The sequence below is a fragment of the Salvelinus sp. IW2-2015 genome, linkage group LG23 (assembly GCF_002910315.2).
Source record: "Salvelinus sp. IW2-2015 linkage group LG23, ASM291031v2, whole genome shotgun sequence".
Taxonomy (NCBI): domain Eukaryota; kingdom Metazoa; phylum Chordata; class Actinopteri; order Salmoniformes; family Salmonidae; genus Salvelinus; species Salvelinus sp. IW2-2015.
The window spans coordinates 13,006,586-13,026,693 of record NC_036863.1 but is presented as its reverse complement, the minus strand read 5'-3'; the positions used below and the strand labels follow the sequence as shown (position 1 = coordinate 13,026,693).

At 43.1% G+C, this 20,108-nt stretch overlaps 1 protein-coding gene across 5 annotated transcripts in view; it reads left to right on the top strand.

The window, feature by feature from the left end:
- The first annotated feature begins 841 nt into the window (after positions 1-841).
- Positions 842-20,108, top strand: part of LOC111950135 (cation channel sperm-associated auxiliary subunit gamma) — a 26,670-nt gene continuing 7,403 nt past the window's right edge. For 3 of the 5 annotated variants that reach the window (XR_002875461.2, XM_023967528.1, XM_023967526.1), the window contains exons 1-22: positions 842-922; positions 1,345-1,604; positions 1,706-1,759; positions 1,851-1,998; positions 2,176-2,299; positions 2,785-2,857; positions 3,143-3,298; positions 11,057-11,228; positions 12,184-12,321; positions 12,574-12,639; positions 12,995-13,117; positions 13,254-13,301; positions 13,609-13,738; positions 16,609-16,723; positions 16,875-17,036; positions 17,772-17,890; positions 17,997-18,210; positions 18,597-18,659; positions 18,804-19,005; positions 19,198-19,310; positions 19,664-19,744; positions 19,904-19,960. Coding sequence is in view for 4 of the 5 variants with exons in the window: in XM_023967528.1 (XP_023823296.1) it covers positions 1,347-1,604; positions 1,706-1,759; positions 1,851-1,998; positions 2,176-2,299; positions 2,785-2,857; positions 3,143-3,298; positions 11,057-11,228; positions 12,184-12,321; positions 12,574-12,639; positions 12,995-13,117; positions 13,254-13,301; positions 13,609-13,738; positions 16,609-16,723; positions 16,875-17,036; positions 17,772-17,890; positions 17,997-18,210; positions 18,597-18,659; positions 18,804-19,005; positions 19,198-19,310; positions 19,664-19,744; positions 19,904-19,960 (2,616 nt within the window). In the remaining variant the exon portion in view is untranslated. Of the gene's footprint in view, positions 923-1,344; positions 1,605-1,705; positions 1,760-1,850; positions 1,999-2,175; positions 2,300-2,784; positions 2,858-3,142; positions 3,299-11,056; positions 11,229-12,183; positions 12,322-12,573; positions 12,640-12,994; positions 13,118-13,253; positions 13,302-13,608; positions 13,739-16,608; positions 16,724-16,874; positions 17,037-17,771; positions 17,891-17,996; positions 18,211-18,596; positions 18,660-18,803; positions 19,006-19,197; positions 19,311-19,663; positions 19,745-19,903; positions 19,961-20,108 lie in introns of those variants that run through there. The other 2 variants (XM_023967527.1, XM_023967529.1) reach the window with 2 other exon arrangements.

Sequence of the window (20,108 nt, the reverse complement as noted above, 5' to 3'; positions counted from 1 at the left end):
AATTGGACCATTTTCCTGTCCTGCTAAGCATTCAAAATGTAACGAGTACTTTTGGGTGTCAGGGAAATGCATGGAGTAAAAAGTACATTATTTTCTTTAGGAATGTAGTGGAGTAAAAGTAAAAGTTGTCAAATATAAATAGTAAAGTACAGATACCCCAAAAAACGACTTAAATAGTACTTTAAGTACACAACTGCTATTGTGTTTATTAATTCCAGTCAATAATTTTGGATTCATAAGGTTTAGGTAGCCTAATCACCCGAAGTTTGAATATAATCCAAATTTGATCACATTCACATGTTCTCTTAACACATATAAATAGTCGATAAATACATAGCTTATGGTCTATAAATACATGGCGTTACCGCTTCGTTTCCCCTGGCCAGAGGGGATAAGACTTCATAGTCTTCTCTAGGCTACCTACAGTTGTGGTTGTTATCAGTAGGTTACACTTAATCAGACTGAAGCACAGATTAATTGTGCATGAGCTAACAAATCATGAGGCAAAACAGACTAAACAACAGTACTTGGTCCCTCTTTTCAGCGCTTTTGTGTTTATTAAACCTAATCTAAAGTGTTGCGGCAAATACCAGCTCACCACATGTTTGCCAGTGGCCCTGTTGTGCTGTTCTCTGCAATGATAGATGATATAAATCTCCACATAATGCTACAAATGAAGAAACATATCCAGTTTGTTCTATCTCAAAATGTCGAGTTACTATCTCGATTTAAAAAAAATAGTATCTCAACATTTTTACATAGGTATCTCAAATTGAGATAGTATAAAAAAATACATCTTATAAATTGATGGCTGGAATGGGCTTCCTTCCATACAAGACAGTGCCGTTTTAATGTGCTTATCTGATTTGCTTGGTGAGGCCATGGCATGAGGGAATGTCCGTTGTCCCCAATTGAGTGAAAAGTAGGCTCTTTCTTTGTCTATTCATAACTGTTAAGCTAACTACAGGTGTAAACTATATACTCAGATGTTGAAACAAATTCGCGAATTAGCTAAGTATTTTGATTGAATTTGACTTTTGTCAAAAGTTTTGGTGACGTTCATGTCTAACGTTACTCAATGCGAGCTAGCTAACTAATGCATAGTTAGCTAACGTTATCTAGCTAACGTTACAGTACACAATAATGTTAAATTGGTGAAAGAAATTACGTTTGCAGTAAGTAGCTAGCCAGTTACTTTTACGCTCATACTTTTATTTTATATAACTAACCACCTGGGTAGATATTTGTAGTCAACTATTTGTTAGCTAACGGTTAACTTGCTAGCAAAGTTGAATTTAATTTCACCCAAATATCAACATTGTTTTTTGGTTTTGTCCATTTTAGAAATGTGGACCATCCAGGTCTCCCTCATTCTGAGCTTTCTGTGTGGAAGAGGATTAGGAGGAGCAGCTAGAGGAGAGTGTGAATGGGGTGTCAGTCTGTGTGAAATCGGTGACCCCCTCAACAGCATTTCAACCTGTAACTTTGAGAGTCCTCTGACCACCCTGTCAGGAGGCATAGAGATGCAGCAGTTCAGCACCAAGGTTCAGGACATTATAAAGACTCTGACTGACCAGCCAGTCAACACCCAGGAGAGTACCACTGTGAGTTTCCAACCCAGTCGAAGTACAGTGGTTGAGATTTATACTGTGTAACTAGAGGAAGATTCTTCACTGGTTAACTGTGCACAGTTTCTGTTCTGCAGAGTTATCTTGGCTTCCCTTACTACCTACGCATAGACCTACTGTGTGGTTCAAAGGTAACATAACACCTCTCACATCCTTTAATATGACTTATTTTGAATGCAAACACATCGACTAGAAGAATAATCTACATGTTTGTTCGAACAGGAGTCTTCTAAGCGTGCCATTCAGGAGGCCTTTCTCACAGGGTTGACCCCCAATGTAGTCCTGACCTTCCAGGAACCCGTCCACCCCATCCGCCTCAAATCGCAGAGACTGCAGACCATTCTCACCACAGCCCCCCTGCTGGACAGTGGTATGTGCGCATGTGTGTCAGTTTTGTCTTGTATGTTAATTTGAACTAGGCCAAGTTTTTATGAGCTTGCAGCTGTATGTGCTACATGTGTGGTCTGTTTGTAGAGTGGAATTCACTCATGTTCATTTGTGCTCCCGGTCAGGAATGTCAAGTGTGTGTGTGTGTTTTCCTCTGCAGTGCCCTGTGACAGCGACCTGTGCCAGCTGGGTTGGTATGCTCCCATGCCCATCCTTAATGGGTCGGTAGTATACAGGGTTCAAGTGGTGTCAAATGGCAAGGGGCAACTGGTGCCTGAGAGAAGGTCAGTGACAACTGTTTGTGTATTTAAATGTGCACGCATGCATAGGCCTATACCACACAGTGTCTGCCTAGCGTTGGTCATGTACTTGCTTCACTTTACAGGATGTCAAATCAGCCACACGTAAAAGTTTACTATTCAATTCTCATCTAGAAAATGTTTTTTGGGGTATGGCTATTAAGAAATAAGACACGAGGGAGTATGGTATATGGCCAATATACCACGGCTAAGGGCATTTCTTATGCACAACGCATCGCAGAGTGCCTGGACACAGCCCTTAGCCGTGTATATTTTGGCCATATACCACAAACCCCCGAGGTGCCTTATTGCTATTAATAGTAATTAGAGCAGTAAAAATAAATGTTTTGTCATACGGTCTGATATACCATGGCTGTCAGCCAATCAGCATTCAGGGCCAGAACCAAGATCATGACCCTCTCTCTACATGACTGCTGAACTGCATGCTGTGTCTGTGTTTGTGTGAGCAGCTTTGCAGTGAATGTTAATGGCTATGTGCGCACCACTGACAGAGGGGAGACGGAGATCTCCTTTGGTACGGAGGTGAGGGACAGACATCCACAAAGAGGGAGAGGAGGAAGGAGAGAGAAAATTAAGCTAATAGACATTCTGTAGATGTGTGGGTGGTTTTGTGTGAAAATGGTGCGAAAATGTTTTGCACTAGGTGTCTTCTGAATGAAGGATTTTTAAAGAGATGTAAACAAAAATGTATTGAAGTTGATTATCCACGAGTAATTGTTAAAGTATAGATTATTTATGATTTATGATATTTCAAATGTATATACAGTGCTCTGCTCTTTCTGTCTCTCTCTGTTCGTATGTCTATAGATGCCAGCACTGGAGGACATGATGGTTTTGGGCAGTCCCTCTCGCCCTCTGTGGGCAGTGGTGCAGAATTCTCCCGTCCTCATCCTCCCTGGTATTCCTGGCTTCAAGGCTGTTCTGATGACCGCCACAGAGTTCCAGCACACCTCCCCCATCGAGGTAAAACCAGACACATAGTGTAAAGATGCAGGCTCATTGACTGTTTGTGTGAGTGTGTAGTACTGTGTACCCAGCAGACCTGGGTTCAAATAGCATTTGAAAAAAGTTCAATCTATTTTGTCAGGGAGTCATGCTTAGACTAAGGTCTCTTTTGCAGATTAGCCCTGTAATTACAAAAATAAAAGTCAATACAATACATTATGCAAAACAGAGATACAAAAATACATTCATGGAAGGCAAACATATTATTCGTCAAAATATCCCCAATCAGCTGCCTGAATTGCTATAGAGGCACCAAATCATCCAATTTCAAATCAAATAAAATAAAATAAAATAAAATTTTATTAGTCACATACACATGGTTAGCAGATGTTAATGCGAGTGTAGCGAAATGCTTGTGCTTCTAGTTCCGACAATGCAGTAATAACCAACAGTAATCTAACCTAACAATTCCACACTACTACCTTACACACACACACAAGTGTAAAGGGATAAAGAATATGTACATAAAGATATATGAATGAGTGGTGGTACAGAACGGCATGGCAGATGCGTACGAAATGGTATAGAGTAGCGTAATATACGTTAGTGAGAGGAGTACTGTAGGGTATGTAAACATAAAGTGGCATAGTTTAAAGTGGCTAGTGGTACATGTATGTCATAAAGATGGCAAGATGCAGTAGATGATATAGAGTACAGTATATCAATATGAGATGGGTAATGTAGGGTATGTAAACATTGTATTAAGTGGCATTGCTTAAAGTGGCTAGTGGTACATTTTTACATAATTTCCATCAATTCCCATTTTTAAAGTGGCTGGAGTTGAGTCAGTATGTTGCAGCGGCCGCTAAATGTTAGTGGTGGCTGTTTAACAGTCTGATGGCCTTGAGATAGAAGCTGTTTTCAGTCTCTCGGTCCCTGCTTTGATGCACCTGTACTGACCTCTGCCTTCTGGATGATAGCGGGGTGAACAGGCAGTGGCTTGGGTGGTTTGTTGTCCTTGATGATCTTTATGGCCTTCCTGTGACATCGGTGGTGTAGGTGTCCTGGAGGGCAGGTAGTTTGCCCCTGGTGATGCGTTCTCAGAGCCTCACTACCCTCTGGAGAGCCTTACGGTTGGTGGGCGGAGCAGTTGCCGTACCAGGCGGTGATACAGGCCCGACAGGATGCCTGCTCGATTGTGTGTATCTGTAGAAGTTTGTGAGTGCTTTTGGGGTGACAAGCCGAATTTCTTCAGCCTCCTGAGTGAAGAGGCGTGCTGCGCCTTCTTCACAACGCTGTCTGTGTGTGGGTGGACCAATTCAGTTGTCCGTGATGTGTCACCGAGGAACTTAAACTTTCCACCTTCTCCACTACTGACCGTCGATGGTGGATAGGGGGTGTCTCCTCTGCTGTTTCCTGAAGTCACAATCATCTCTTGTTTTGTTGACGTTGAGTATGAGGTTATTTTCCTGACACCACACTCCGAGGGCCCTCACCTCCTCCCTGTAGGCCGTCTCGTCGTGTGTTGGTGATCAAGCCTACCACTGTAGTGTCATCCGCAAACTTGATGATTGAGTTGGGAGCGTGCATGGCCACGCATGTCGTGGGTGAACAGGGAGTACAGGAGAGGAGCGCACCCTTGTGGGGCCCCAGTGTTGAGTGATCAGCGGGGTGGAGATGTTGTTACCTACCCTCACCACTTGGGGGCGGCCCGTCAGGAAGTCCAGACCCAGTTGGCACAGGGCGGGGTCGGACCGCAGGCTCGAGCTTGATGACGAGTTTGGAGGGTTATGGTGTTAAATGCTGAGCTGTACGATGAACAGCATTCTCACATGGTATTCCTCTGTTCCAGATGGGTTAGGGCAGTGTGCAGTGTGGTTGCGATTGCGTCGTCTGTGGACCTATTGGGTCGGTAAGCAAATGGAGTGGGTCTAGGGTGTCCGGTAGGGTGGAGGTGATATGGTCCTTGACTAGTCTCTCAAAGCACTTCATGATGACGGAAGTGAGTGCTACGGGGCGGTAGTCGTTTAGCTCAGTTACTCTAGCTTTCTTGGAACAGGAACAAGGTGGCCTCTTGAAGCCATGTGGGAACAGCAGACTGGGATAAGGATTGATTGAATATGTCCGTAAACACACCAGCCAGCTGGTCTGCGCATGCTCTGAGGACGGCGGCTGGGGAATGCCGTCTGGGGCCTGCAGCCTTGCGAGGTTAACAGCACGTTTTAAGATGTTGTACCTCACTCCTGTCTGGCTTGAGTGAGGAGAGGAGAGCCGCAGTTGGTGTGAGTTGTGGCCGTGTCAGGTGTGTCCTTGGTATAGTGCGTCGTAAGCGGTGGGTAGTGATATTCGTTAAAGCGGCAAGTGTTGTTTTAGTCTGGTTGGGGAGCAGATGACATCCCTGGTCCGTCGTGACGGGCGTGGTTTTTCTTTGGTGAATCCGTGATTGATGTCAGGGACTCCGCTGCCACAATACCGTTCTTGTGTCTGACTGTGATTCGGACTGATTTTTGTCTGCTGCTGACGTGGGAGACTTAGTCTGTTTGGAATTTGGCCTTGGCGCGGAGAGTAATAGTCTAAGCTGTTTGTATTTCGGGTCATGGCCGGTTCCTGGGTCACGCTTGGCCTGGTTAAGAAGCAGGTGGTTGCGCGCTTGTCAGTGGTTCAACGCGAATGCTGCCGTCAATCCACGGTTTCTGGTTTGGGAATGTTTTTATCGTTGCTGGTGGTACGACATCGTAAATGCACTTCCTAATGAACTCGCTCACCGAATCAGCATATTCGTCAATATTGTTGTTGGACGCGATGCGGAACATTTCACACGCGTGATCGAAGCAGTCTTGAAGCGTGGATTCAGATTGGTCCGACCAGCGTTGAACAGACCTGGAGCGCGGAGCTTGTTGTTTGAGTTTCTGTTTGTAGGCAGGAAATCAAACAAAATGGAGTCGTGGTCAGCTTTTCCGAAAGGGGGGCGGGGGAGGGCCTTATAAGCGTCGCGGAAATTAGTATAACAATGGTCTAGTGTTTTTCCAGCCCTGGTAGCACAATCGATATGCTGATAGAATTTAGGGAGTTTTGTTTTTAGATTAGCCTTGTTAAAATCCCCAGCTACGATGAATGCAGCCTCAGGGTGTGGTTTCCAGTTTACAAAGAGTCAGATAAAGTTCGTTCAGGGCCATCGATGTGTCTGCTTGGGGGGGAATGTATACGGCTGTGATTATGATTTTGGAGAGTTTTGGAGATTATTCCACAAGTAAGGTGAATTTTGTTTCTTCTAAAACCTGATTTACACAACTCTTGTCGACTGAATTATCTGCTTTCTACTATTAAGCAAGAGGCATGACATATTTCTATAGAAGAAGCCAATTTCTATTCTAAGCTTCTTAACTTACTGCTCAATATGCTTTTTAAAAGATGGATGCCCAGACATTTGTAAGCTGGGACACGATAATGTGGACCCCATCCAAAGTACATATGCTTAAGTTATTGGCGTCATCTCTATCCGTTCTAGAAAACAACATATACTTAGTTTTAGTTTTACCCGCTTTCAAAACTAATTTAAGGTCAAATGTTTTCTGTAAAACAATGAAGTTCAGATAGAGCCTGGTTAACAGAAAGGGCAATAGAATACACAACAATATCGTCCTCATACAAGTGACAGTTACAATTTTTTACAGACAAACCAATATTGTTTATATAGATAGTAAAAAGTACATCACCTAAATTCAACCCCTGTGGGACACCTTTTGTAATATCAAGGAAACCTGACTTAACACCATCAGAAAATACACATTGTGTCCTGTCAGGCAGGTAGTTTTTAAACCAATTACATGCAGCCTCATCCAGACCAATTTTGGACAACCTTTTTAATGAATAATGAGTAGTCAACAGTGTCAAAGGACTTTTACAGGTCAATGAAAAGGGCAGCTCAATGTTGCCTTTTGTCCATACAGTTAACTATATCATTTATAACCAATGAAGCAGCAGAGATAGTGCTGCCTGAAGCCAGATTGAGGAACTCTTAAAATACATTTTGTAGATAGGAACTATCTTAGCTTAGAGTTGATCAGAGTTTCTAATAATTTTGCCAGGCAAGAAAGTTTAGAGAGAGGGTGGGAATTATTTCGTTCTGATGGGTCACCATCTTTGTGGAGAAGGAGCACATGGGTCGCCTTCCAAACGCTCGGGATAAAACCAGATATGATCACCGGACAAAAAAATGGTTAATGATTCAGCAATCAAGGGGCCGGAAACCTGCAGTAAAAACGGGTCAAGCATATCAACCCCAGTAGGTTATGTAACATCAATCTTAAGCAAGGAAGTTAGCACATCACAGGTAGTAACTTGTTGAAATGAAAACACAGATTTACTAGTAGTTGAGGAGTTTTCAATCAAGTCAGCTAGAGGCTGGGAACAACAAACTGACTGACCAGGGCCCGGTATCCCGATTGCGATGGAACTTAGGTTTACGAGTGTTTTAACTATGCATCTTTCCTACAACGGCTGAAGATGTAACGTACATTTCCCAAAACACCCCACAGATACGTCGTTGAGGCATGTCGATACTGATAGGATCAAAAGAACGCTGCTCTCGGATCAGCTTTCTCCATTAAATTCTTAACTTAACATTAGAATTATTCTACAATACTGATGATGGATCAGCTCCTAGAAAGATATTATCACCTATGGCTGCAAATATTGATGCGGCTTATTATAATGCTTACCCTATAACAGGTTACCAACTTTGTTAAAGCAAGGCCCCTGAACTCTCATGTATTTTCTGCACTATGCAATGATATGGGCAGCAACCATGTAACGCTTTTACAACATTTAGAAGTGCGCTGGTTATCAAGGGGCAAAGTATTGACAATTTTTTTTGAATTGAGAGACGAGCTTAAAGTTTTCTTTACTGACCATCATTTTCACTTGTCTGACCGCTTGCATGATGACGAGTTTCTCACACGACTGGCCTATCTGGGTGATGTTTTTTCTCGCCTGAATGATCTGAATCTAGGATTACAGGGACTCTCCGCAACTATATTCAATGTGCGGGACAAAATTGAGGCTATAATTAAGAAGTTGGGGCTCTTCTCTGTCTGCATTAACAAGGACAACACACAGGTCTTTCCATCATTGTATGATTTTTTTGTGTGCAAATGAACTCAAGCTTATGGACAATGTCAAATGTGATATAGCGAAGCACCTGAGTGAGTTGGGTGCGCAATTACACAGGTACTTTCCCGAAACGGATGACACTAACTGGATTCGTTATCCCTTTCATGCTCTGCCTCCAGTCCATTTACCAATATCTGAACAAGAGAGCCTCATCGAAATTGCAACAAGCGGTTCTGTGAAAATTAAATTGAATCAGAAGCCACTGACAGATTTCTGGATTGGGCTGCCCTCAGAGTATCCTGCCTTGGCAAATCGCGCTGTTAAGACACTGATGCCCTTTGCAACCACGTACCTATGTGAGAGTGGATTCTCGGCCCTCACTAGCATGAAAACTAAATACAGGCACAGACTGTGTGTGGAAAATGATTTAAGATTGAGACGCCCTCTAATACAACCCAACATTGTGGAGTTATGTGCATCCTTTCAAGCACACCCTTCTCATTAACCTGTGGTGAGTTATTCACAATTTTCGATTAACAAATTAGGTGTTATATGTAAGATGGTTAAATAAAGAGCAAAATTATTGATTATTATTATTTGTGCACTGGTCCTATAAGAGCTCTTTGTCACTTCCCACGAGCCGGGTTGTGACAAACTCACACTCATTCTTATGTTTAATAAATGTATCGTATAGTGTGTGGCAGGCTTACAATGTTGGCAAAAAACAACATTTGAGAGTGCGCTGACTCTGGTGCTAGAGGGGGTACGCAGCTGGAGGTTGAATGTTTGAAGGGGTACGGGTCTATAAAAAGTTTCGGAACCACTGCCCTATAATAATGCACTAAATCAAGATTTGGAACATCATTATGCACATGTTAGGCTACACTTCATGAAATATATTGAGACAAATTACAGACGGTAGCGTACAAGTAGAAAAATAGAACTCAATGGATTGAACATAGGCCTATAGCCTAGTGTAGGCTATTTATATTTGAATGTAGTCATCTGTTTTAATTTGAAGCATCTTTCTTTATATTGTTTGTATGAATTGCAAAGACATTGGCAACTTTGTATTTGTATTTTGTAATCAACTTTGTTCTGAAGTTATCAGCTGTCACAGAGAGGCGGATAAGCCATGTGATTCAATGTTTAGTGGAGATCTTCTGTATATAAAGTGACACAGGAGGGCAAAAGAACATCTAATGACGCACTTAGCTGTTCTTGTCTGGGGCAGGTGTTAGATTACGAGCGCTTTCAAGTGCAACGTTAATTACGATGGTTTTGGGAAACAGCTCTGAGATTTAACGATGCTCCTACGAAGGTTCTAATGATGAACTTAGCCTTAAGATGCTTTTGTGAAATCGGGCCCATGGCTATAAAATAATCCTCAAATTAAAATATACATTATGATTAAAAGCATCAAAAACATTTATTGTAATGATGCCTGAGTCTGACAGAACTTGCTTAGGCAGGGAAGGGGAGGGAATTAGCACACTTCAGCAAATACATTTTTTTCACGAATTTATAAGAATCACCAGCAGGGTCAGAAATAGAGCTTAACAAGTAGTTGGATTTAGCTTTCTTAATCAAGATAGTACAACTGTTTCTGAGTTGTCTGAAAGATTTCCAATCAGAGACAGTCAGTTTTCCTAGCTTTGGCTGAGGCTTGGTTTCTCTTGTGAATAAGCTCTGAAATATCAAATGAATACCAAGAGTTTGATTTGTTCTTAACTCTATATTGTTTCAAAGGTGCATGTTTATCTGCTAGGCACCAGCCTGGGCAACTCCAGTCCTCGGGGGCCTGATTGGTGTCACACTTTTGTCCCAGTCCCAGCTAACACACCTGACTACAATAATCAACTAATCATGATCTTCAGTTTACAATGTAATTAGTTTAAATCAGCTGTGTTTGCTAGGAGGGGCAAAGTGGGGGAAAGTGTGACACCAATTAGGCCCCCGAGGACTGGAGTTGCCCAGGCCTGTCAGACCTCAGACAGCAAGGGGAATAAAAATAGAGGAGAAATGTTCAATGGCTAACTGAGTCAGGAATACAGGAAACTCTGGATAACTCGCATTGGGATAATTCATGTAAAACGATAAAAGCCGATTAAGTATATTTATTGTCCGTAGAGGTTCGGCCACTGTTGCGACTCGATAGGTTTGGGAGATCCCTCGATGACCAACGGGATGTGGGACATGGTGGACCCAAGCCAATCAGTAGAATACCCCGAGGCTGGGGGATTGCAGTCCTCCGCAAGTAAACAGTTGTTGCATTGGAAATTGGGCCGGTCCACGTTGTCCCAAAACAGAGCAAAATAGATGCAACTCCTACAACGTAGGAAACGTTTACATTTGATATTTTTGTTTCGTATACTCCCAATAATAAACTATACAAAAAGCTGAAAATGTTTAAATGCTTTAGTTGTGCTTGATTGAGCTTGCATGGTGCAATGGATCTAATGGAATAGTCCCTAAAGTGCAAACCCTGCCCATCTGTCACACCAAACAGGCTCAAGCAAATGTTTCATTTTAGTCCATTTCAATTCCAATTTTCCTGAATGCTTCTCCATAAGAAAAACATTGTAATTTCAGTTTACTATCTGAATTTACATAGAATTAACCCCCACTCTGGTATGCATGTGTGTCCAAACGGTTTACACTTAGGTGGGCATCGAGAGCTGTTGGGCGGGCTCCCTGAACTGCCCCCAGGTGGAGTTCTCCTCCATGATCTTGGAGGCAATCTCCACAGAGAGCTCCCTGTTCATCCGCCAGAACCAGCTGCTGCACCGCTTCGTGGGCAACTTCTCTCTGCTGCCTCTAAGAGTCCCGCCCTCAGGTACCAGCGCACCGTCAGACACTGCTGGCTCCCATTCACCCTGCTTACACACTGGAACATGAAATCTGGAATCTCTGTCCCCTGTGTTCACAGAATAAATCAAATCAAAGTTTATTTGTCACGTGCGCCGAATACAACAGGTTTAGACCTTACAGTGAAATGCTTACTTACAGGCTCTAACCAATAGTGCAAAAAAGGTATTAGGTGAACAATAGGTAGGTAAAGAAATAAAACAACAGTAAAAAGACAGGCTATATACAGTAGCAAGGCTACATACAGACACTGGTTAGTCAGGCTGATTGAGGTAGTATGTACATGTAGATATGGTTAAAGTGACTATGCATATATGATGAACAGAGAGTAGCAGTAGCGTAAAAGAGGGATTGGTGGGTGGCGGGACACAATGCAGATAGCCCGGTTAGCCAATGTGCGGGAGCACTGGTTGGTCGGCCCAATTGAGGTAGTATGTACATGAATGTATAGTTAAAGTGACTATGCATATATGATAAACAGAGAGTAGCAGCAGCGTAAAAATAGGGGTTGGGGGGGGCACACAATGTAAATAGTCCGGGTAGCCATTTGATTACCTGTTCAGGAGTCTAATGGCTTGGGGGTAAAAACTGTTGAGAAACTTTTTGTCCTAGACTTTGTCCTAGAAATTGCACAGTTGATTCTCAAACTGAGACTACGGCACCTAGAGACGCATGAACACAGATGAAATTACGTATTCATTCATTAATATTATGTTTCTGTCCATCAAGTTAAACAACTCAACTATTGTTGGATAAGCTGCATACGTAAAAAGACTGTCAACAGATGACTCACATTGAAAAAAAACAGTGGCAAAATTTCGGGCACAAAGTCTCTTTGTGGCCATAGCATTCAGGTCCACTAACAAAACCATACATAGCTCCATTAAAACTCTCCGTATCCCCCTCTCTCTACCCTGTGTCAGAGGCGTGGCAGCAGGTGCTGCGCACAGTGTGTGTGTCCCGCATGGTGCCTGTGTTCATCCCGTACCACGACACCGAGTACTTCTACATCCTGGGAGGAGGCTGGCAGAAGGGCACCCTCTACAGGGCCCAGGTCTACGGTCAGTCAGTCAGTTAGTTAGTTATTCAAGCAGACAGGCAGCCAGTCAATTAGTCAAACAATGAATCAGTCAGCCAGTCAGTCCCAAACCTCTGGCTTTCATCTGCTGTCAGATATGATGATTCTTTTTTTACTCAGGCTATGTGCTTAGCTGTCTCTTATTTTGGATTTCCTTCTCTGTTTTTTTCTTATCACACAATTCTCTTAGTCTTTACTTCTCTTATTATTTTCCACGGTTCAATTTCCCCAACAGATGGGGATGTGACGTTTACTCAGTTGCTAGACTCCAAGGGCAGAACTGCTTGCGAGTTTATGAACAGTGAGTTCACCAGCCACCATATTTTCCATGAATTACCATGAATGTTTTATATTAAGGTTTTTTGTAGTACAATACACAACTGTCTAATGTAGGCTAACTGATGGTTGTGTTATGATATATTATTTTTCACTGTCTGCCGACCCGGGTAAAATTGTATTTTAAATTATTTTAAATACTTTATCTGTGCTTGATTGAACTTGCCTGGCCTAATTAACTAATAGAATAGTTACAAAGGTGCTAACCCTGCCAAATTGGTGCTCAAGCAAACGCTGAAAGTATTTGAATGAATTCAAGTAGTATTTGAACCCAGGTCTGAACTGTTTAGATTCACGCCTCATGTGTATATTATCCTCAGGTAAAGCCTGCCAGGTCAAATGGGCAGCCCAGGATTCTTCTCACAACCACCTGATTGACTTGATTCTCCTCGAACTGCTACTGGACAATAAACAGGCCCACTCCTACCACCTCCTCATATTAGGTACAGTAGTAACATGTTATTTCAGATAATTTACAGAAACTTTGAAGCCCGAAAGTCTGCACACTATAATTTCAATGTAACAGAGTGGTGTGAGAAGTAGGACATGTAATAATACGACTGTTTCTGGTCTTTGCAGACAATAATTTCCACCTTGGCGACACCTTGCCCAAGTATATACCAAAAGGTATTTTCTGCCCCTCTTATATATGTTTTGCATTTTGTAACTGAGTTGAGTTGGTTTAAACTCACTCCTCAGGTTGAAATACCCCCACCCGCTAGCTTTTCGGTGGTGCAGCTGGCTAAGGTGTTTCCAGAGGACGGTCACGTGTGTTTGCAAGACCGAGGATGCAAGATTGAGTACCAGTGTGAACTCTTGAGCGAGGAAGCTAAACTATTGAGCGACAGCGTAACCACATTAATATTATGTATTATATTATGTGAAATATTGACTTGTTTTGCATTAGGGTGAGTAACGGTGTGTGTTTGTGCAGGCAGTGGAGACTCGTTCACGGTGGTGACCAAGACTCAGGAGAATGTCACAGTGACTCTGCACTTGAGGGGCATGGTGTTCAACCCCATCAGTGCCATCCTCTACATCTGGGGCAACGCTCTGCTCTGCTCGTGGGTATTCAGCTGTGTGTGTGTGTGTGAGAGAGAGAGAGAGAGAGAGGCAAGCTTACATTTAGGGTTTATATAGCTATAGATTTGAGCGACAGGACTGTGAGCACACACAACTGAAACAGCCTCTGAAATAAAGGCTAGAAAGTAGCATAATTGTGTGCATAACGTTTGTGTAAGGGTTTCCATTAGGAAAATGTGGCGCCGAACATTTGGCTGGCATTATTTTAATTTACCGGACACCCACGGTTCTCAGAATGACAGAAATCACCTCTCCATCACGGTTGACAACTCCACAGTGTCGCCCTCCCAGAGTGCAAAGAACCTTGGCGTGACCCTGGACAACGCACTGTCATTTTCTGCAAACATCAAAGCATAAAATGTTGATAAACAATTATTTCTTCACATTATAAGCAGAGCAATGCACAGGATTGTGCCTTTGGCTACTGAACAATGAAAGAAAGTTGATTTGAAAACCAATAGAACATGAGAGAAATGGGCTACTTGTTTCAATGGCATATAGAACTCTTTATGAAATAATTACCTCCCATGTTTGGTTGTGTTTTGGCTAGGCTGCTTTGAAGCAAGGTGATCATGCCTCATAATATGTCGTAAAACGATCAGGTTTCAAATCATTAAGTGTATGTTTTCAAAATGCATACTGGCTCCAGCTCATTGCAAAGTGGTGTGTGACGCGCTGAAGCCTGCCTACCGTTATATGCACTTGAATGGCAAATGGGAAGTGTGCTTCAGTTACAGTTGAGAAATAAAAAATAGTAGCTCCATGGCTATCAAAACTGTTTTTAACATGCAATTTCATTTAGAATTGTTTGCGCAATGATTGGGCTTTAAAAAAAATCACGTTTCACTCCAGCTGCAAAATAAGCTGTAACAGATTTTCAGCTTAAACTAGGCTCTCTTATCTGTATGTGTGATAAATAATAATCATAACGACTAATGAAAATACATCTGGCCATTTAATTCCACTAAATTATGCAAACTAACCCATAGACCGATAAGTATGAGCGGTCAAATGTATTTGCATCAACTGGTATTTTCATAAATGAATAGGCTAAAAAGCATTATTTTGCAATGGGAATTTTTTTCTTCTCCCAGACAATTAGGTTACGCCAAGTTTATTTCTCGGTTTCGGTTTATAATTTTTTACATCTGCCAAAAGCCAGCTACTATCGGCTAACGGAAACCATGGTGCATGTGTGTGTAAACGCAGGTACAGTTGAAGTCGGAAGTTTACATACACTTAGGTTGGAGTCATTAAAACTCGTTTTTCAACCACTCCACAAATTTCTTGTTAACAAACTATAGTTTTGGCAAGTCGGTTAGGACATCTACTTTGTGCATGACACAAGTCATTTCCCCAACAATTGTTTACAGACAGATTATTTCACTTATAATTCACTCTATCACAATTCCAGTGGGTCAGAAGTTTACATACACTAAGTTGACTGTGCCTTTAAACAGCTTGGAATATTCCAGAAAATTATGTCATGGCTTTAGAAGCTTCTGATAGGCTAATTGACATAATTTGAGTCAATTGGAAGTGTGCCTGTGGATGTATTTCAAGGCCTACCTTTCAACTCAGTGCGTATTTTCTTGACATCATGGGAAAATCTAAAGAAATCAACCGAGACCTCAGAAGGTTTTTTTTTTAGACCTCCACAAGTCTGGTTCATCCTTGGGAGCAATTTCCAAACATCTGAAGGTACCACGTGCATCTGTACAAACAATAGTACGCAAGTATAAACACCATGGGACCACACAGCCGTTATACCGCTCAGGAAGGAGACGCGTTCTGTCTCCTAGAGATGAACGTACTTTGGTGCAGAAAGTGCAAATCAATCTCAGAACAACAGCAAAGGATCTTGTGAAGATGCTGGAGGAAACAGGTACAAAAGTACCTATATCCACAGTAAAACAAGTCCTATATCGACATAACCTGAAAGGCCGCTCAGCAAGGAAGAAGCCATTGCTCCAAAACCGCCATAAAAAAGCCAGACTACGGTTTGCAACTGCACATGGGGGAAAAGATTGTACTTTTTGGAGAAAGCTTGCAAGCTGAAGAACACCATCCCAACCGTGAAGCACGGGGGTGGAAGCATCATGTTGTGGGGGTCCTTTGCTGCAGGAGGGACTGGTGCACTTCACAAAATAGATGGCATCATGAGGATGGAAAATGATGTGGATATATTGAAGCAACATCTCAAGACATCAGTCAGGAAGTTAAAGCTTGGTTGCAAATGGGTCTTCCAAATGGACAATGACCCCAAGCATACTTCCAAAGTTGTGGCAAAATGGCTTAAGGACAACAAAGTCAAGGTATTGGAGTGGCCATCACAAAGCCCTGACCTCAATCCTATAGACAATTTGTGAGCAGAACTGAAAAAGCGTGTGCGAGCAAGGAGGCCTACAAACCTGACTCAGTTACACCAGCTCTGTCAGGAGGAATAGGCCAAAATTCACCCAACTTATTGTGGGAAGCTTGTGGAAGGCTACCTGAAATGTTTGACCCAAGTTAAACAATTTAAAGGCAATGCTACCAAATACTAATTGAGTGTATGTAAACGTCTGACCCACTGGAAATGTGATGAAAGAAATAAAAGCTGAAATAACATTTTCTCTACTGTTATTCTGACATTTCACATTCTTAAAATAAAGTGGTGATCCTAACTGACCTAAGACAGGGAATTTTTACTAGGATTAAATGTCAGGAATTGTGAAAAACTGAGTTGAAATGTATTTGGCTAAGGTGTATGTAAACTTCCGACTTCAACTGTACATGCATGATGCTTGCATGAAGGTAGGTCATATTTGCAGAAAGTCATTGTCTATCTTTTGTCTGTGGTTCCCAACAGTCAAGACCAGGGGATGAGCTACCTGTTCTTTAATGGCTTCCCTCTGGATCAGATGATCAAGTACTTCACTCTGTCCTACCACGGAGAGTTCGCCTTCGTCACAGAGACCGAAGAGGTATATCCGTGTGAAGTACTTTTTTGCTCATTCATTGTGAAATTACGTGTATTTGTGTTACAAACGTGTGTGATATGAAACACTCATTTGTGACAATATAAAATGAGTGTGTGTGAGCATGTTTGTTTGTGTGCACGTGTGTGTGTTTCAGCTGTGGTGGGGGCAGGAGAGCGTGGACCAGGTAATGAGAGTGCGCCCCTCCCTGGGCTGGCAGGCCTTCTCTAGCCTGCAGGCTCTGAAGGGCGACAGCTCCTACTCCATGACCCACAGCCTGCTCACTGTCTTCTACGACTGGGACAAACAGTTGCAGGAGGTAACCCTATAACTATTATCAATTTATAAACGTGGATTGTGTATCAGTCTCATAGGGATGTGTATGATTAACCAGATTGACAAGTGTATTTTGGCAGAATCAGAAAGACAGTTGTGGCAGTCTTAAGATTTGATCACAGTTGTTATATAAAATAGGTTGTACATCACTTGTACAACCTGAGTGTGCACTAGGCCTATTTGTTTTCATGAGAATATACACTGCGTGTACAGAACATTAGGAACACCTTCCTAATATTGAGTTGCATCCCCTTTTGCCGTCAGAACAGCCTCAATTTGTCTGGAATGGACTCTACAAGGTGACAGTTGTGTCAAGTTTGCTGGATGTCCTTTTGGTGGTGGACCATTCTTGAAACACACGGGAAACTGCTGAGTGTGAAAAACCTGAGAGCGTTGCAGTTTTTGACACTCAAACCGGTGCGCCTGGCACCTACTACCATACCCTTTTCAAAGGCACTTAAATCTTTTGTCTTGTCAATCACCCTCTGAATGGCACACGTCTCAATTGTCTGGAGGCTGAAAACTCCTTCTTTTAACCTGTCTTCTCCCCTTCATCTACACCGATTTAACAGGTGACATCAATAAGGGATCATAGCTTTCACCTGGTCAGTCTTTGCAATGGAAAGAGCAGGTGTTCCTAAGTTTTGTATTCTCAGTGTAGATGTTGTATAATTTTATTTTATTAACCCTCTCTCTCGTCTCTCTTTCCTCTCGTTAGGTGGTTTACACAGTGGACTCTAAGGGAAAGGGTTCTGTGGTGAAGAGGGAGCTGCCTGTGCCAGAGATACTTTCCTATAGCCACTTCTCGACCACACCCCGCAAAGTCCACCACTTGGAGTACTGTGCCTTTATCTGGGTTTTATACTGACTACTTCAATGTACATTTTTAGCCGAAAACATATTACCGTTTTCCTTTCTCCTGCCCTTTCCCCTCTCCCCCCAGGTCGTTCAGTACCTTCTCTTTTCCCCTCACCTGCCCCTTCTTCTGGGAGCACATGGCAGACCTGCCCCACCCAGAGCCCTACAACCGTATCCAGCAATACCTGACCCGGCCCCCCCTGGTGCCCACCTCCTTGGGCCTCCAGACCACTGCCTCCCTGGCCACCTACCAGGGCCTGCTGCACCACCTGCTCCAACTGCACTCAGACTACATCATGGTAGGCCTACATCAGCCGTCTGTCTGCTCCATACCACGCCCAATCCCAAGTCGACCCCTATTCACTTGTGGAGATGAGAGGATTTCCCCAGGTCCTACAAATGAGAATGTCATCTCGGTCAACTTACCTGGTAAAATAAGGGTTAAAAAACATTTGACCATTATCTACCTCAGATCTCCACAAGTGCATAGAGCGTAGAATCGAGGGGCCGATTTGGGATTGTGTCCTACTCCTTCATTCTCCTTCCTCTAGCTCCAGTGTAAAGTTACCGCCTCCCATCAGGCTGGTGAAATCACTCACCTCAGTGCTGTTGTGATTGCCAGAGGAGGCATTGCTTTTGTGAAGGATTTAACGATACTGACTTGATTGACTTTACTTCTTTCCAGGACATTGGCGACCCCGTCCATAACCCAACCTGGCGCTGGTGGAAGGACAAAGTTATATATGCGGTCAGATTCTTCTAAGAGTTTGACCCTGCACAGAAAACACACACGCACAGATGGATACACACACAAATATATACACCGTCTGTCACTCCACATGAAAGTTTCCTTTTACCCCTTAATACCAATCGTGTCCTCTTGGCTCCCCAGGACTACTACTTCTACATGGCTAGCAACGGTGTGTCGTCCACAGGCTTCAACGTGGAGATTGGGGGCTACTCCCGGGCCTACATGAGTTCGGAGATCACCTTCCCAGACATGGTGTACCTGGACCGGGTTTCCTCCTTCTCCTTCTCCATCTACATCGCCTGCGGCTCAGCCAAACACCTCTCTGTGGAGGAGAAACCCAGAGGTGGGAGCAGAGAATGGGCTCATGTTCATTAGGCTATATTTAAAAGAAAGTGAATGCTGTTTGTACTCAAGTCATACACCAGTGAAAATCATTTCAACATACTAATGAACTGTTTAAGAGCATTCTGTTGGCGTTCCTGTGATGTTGTTTTACGTCATTTGTTGTGTGTCTAATGATTGTCGTACCTTAAAGAGCTCAGTGACATCAACTACATCTGGCTCTCAGCTGAGGTATCCAACAACCGCTACATCCATGTGTCTGTGACCAGGAACGAGCTCTTCAACAGAGGGGCCGTGTTATATAAGGTAACACATACAGAAACCAAGCCTGAGATACCTCAGTATGTCCTTCACTGTATCACCACCACTTGACTTTTACAACCTACAACATACTTTTCACACAGCTTCATTTTCACATATTTTCAGTTGATCACAGTGGCAGTGTGCTCACAGCTCAGTGTAATATAATATTTGCCATTTAGCAGACACTTTTATCCAGAGCATGCATACATTTTCATATCGGTGGCCCCAGTGGCAATCGAACCCATGGCCCACGACCCTAGCATTGCAAGTGCCATGCTCTACCAACTGAGCAAACAGGTCAAACTGTGTATAGTGTTACCATTACGGAACAGAATTATGTTCTTCCGCATTCCCAGGTGACTGTGAAAGACAGGGGGCTGTTTCCCGGTCAAGTGCTGGCGGGTGAGGGGCTCCTGGCTTTCAACCTCCTGCTAAGGGTGAGACGTGAACCGCGAGGGCCTGGAACAATATGGCTCATATATTTGACAGGGAATGCTACAACTCTGAATGTTTGGATATGTTTTATGAGTAGTGTTGTTGAGTCTTCTATCCACCAGGTGTCTCTCTCTCTCTCTCGAACTGATGTGTGAATGCAGGTGAGCAGCTCGGAGATGAAGTGCTACCAGCAGAAAGACCAGGGGATAGCCCTTAGAGTCAGTATCATGTTGTCTGTACTCCATCTATGCTGTCCTATTTTGTTCGACTCATTTAGTAGGGTCAACTTCAAGACAACCCAATGCATTGAAAACACTGGTGCTATAGACCATTCAATGCCATCTAATGCCTAATTCACATGGCTCG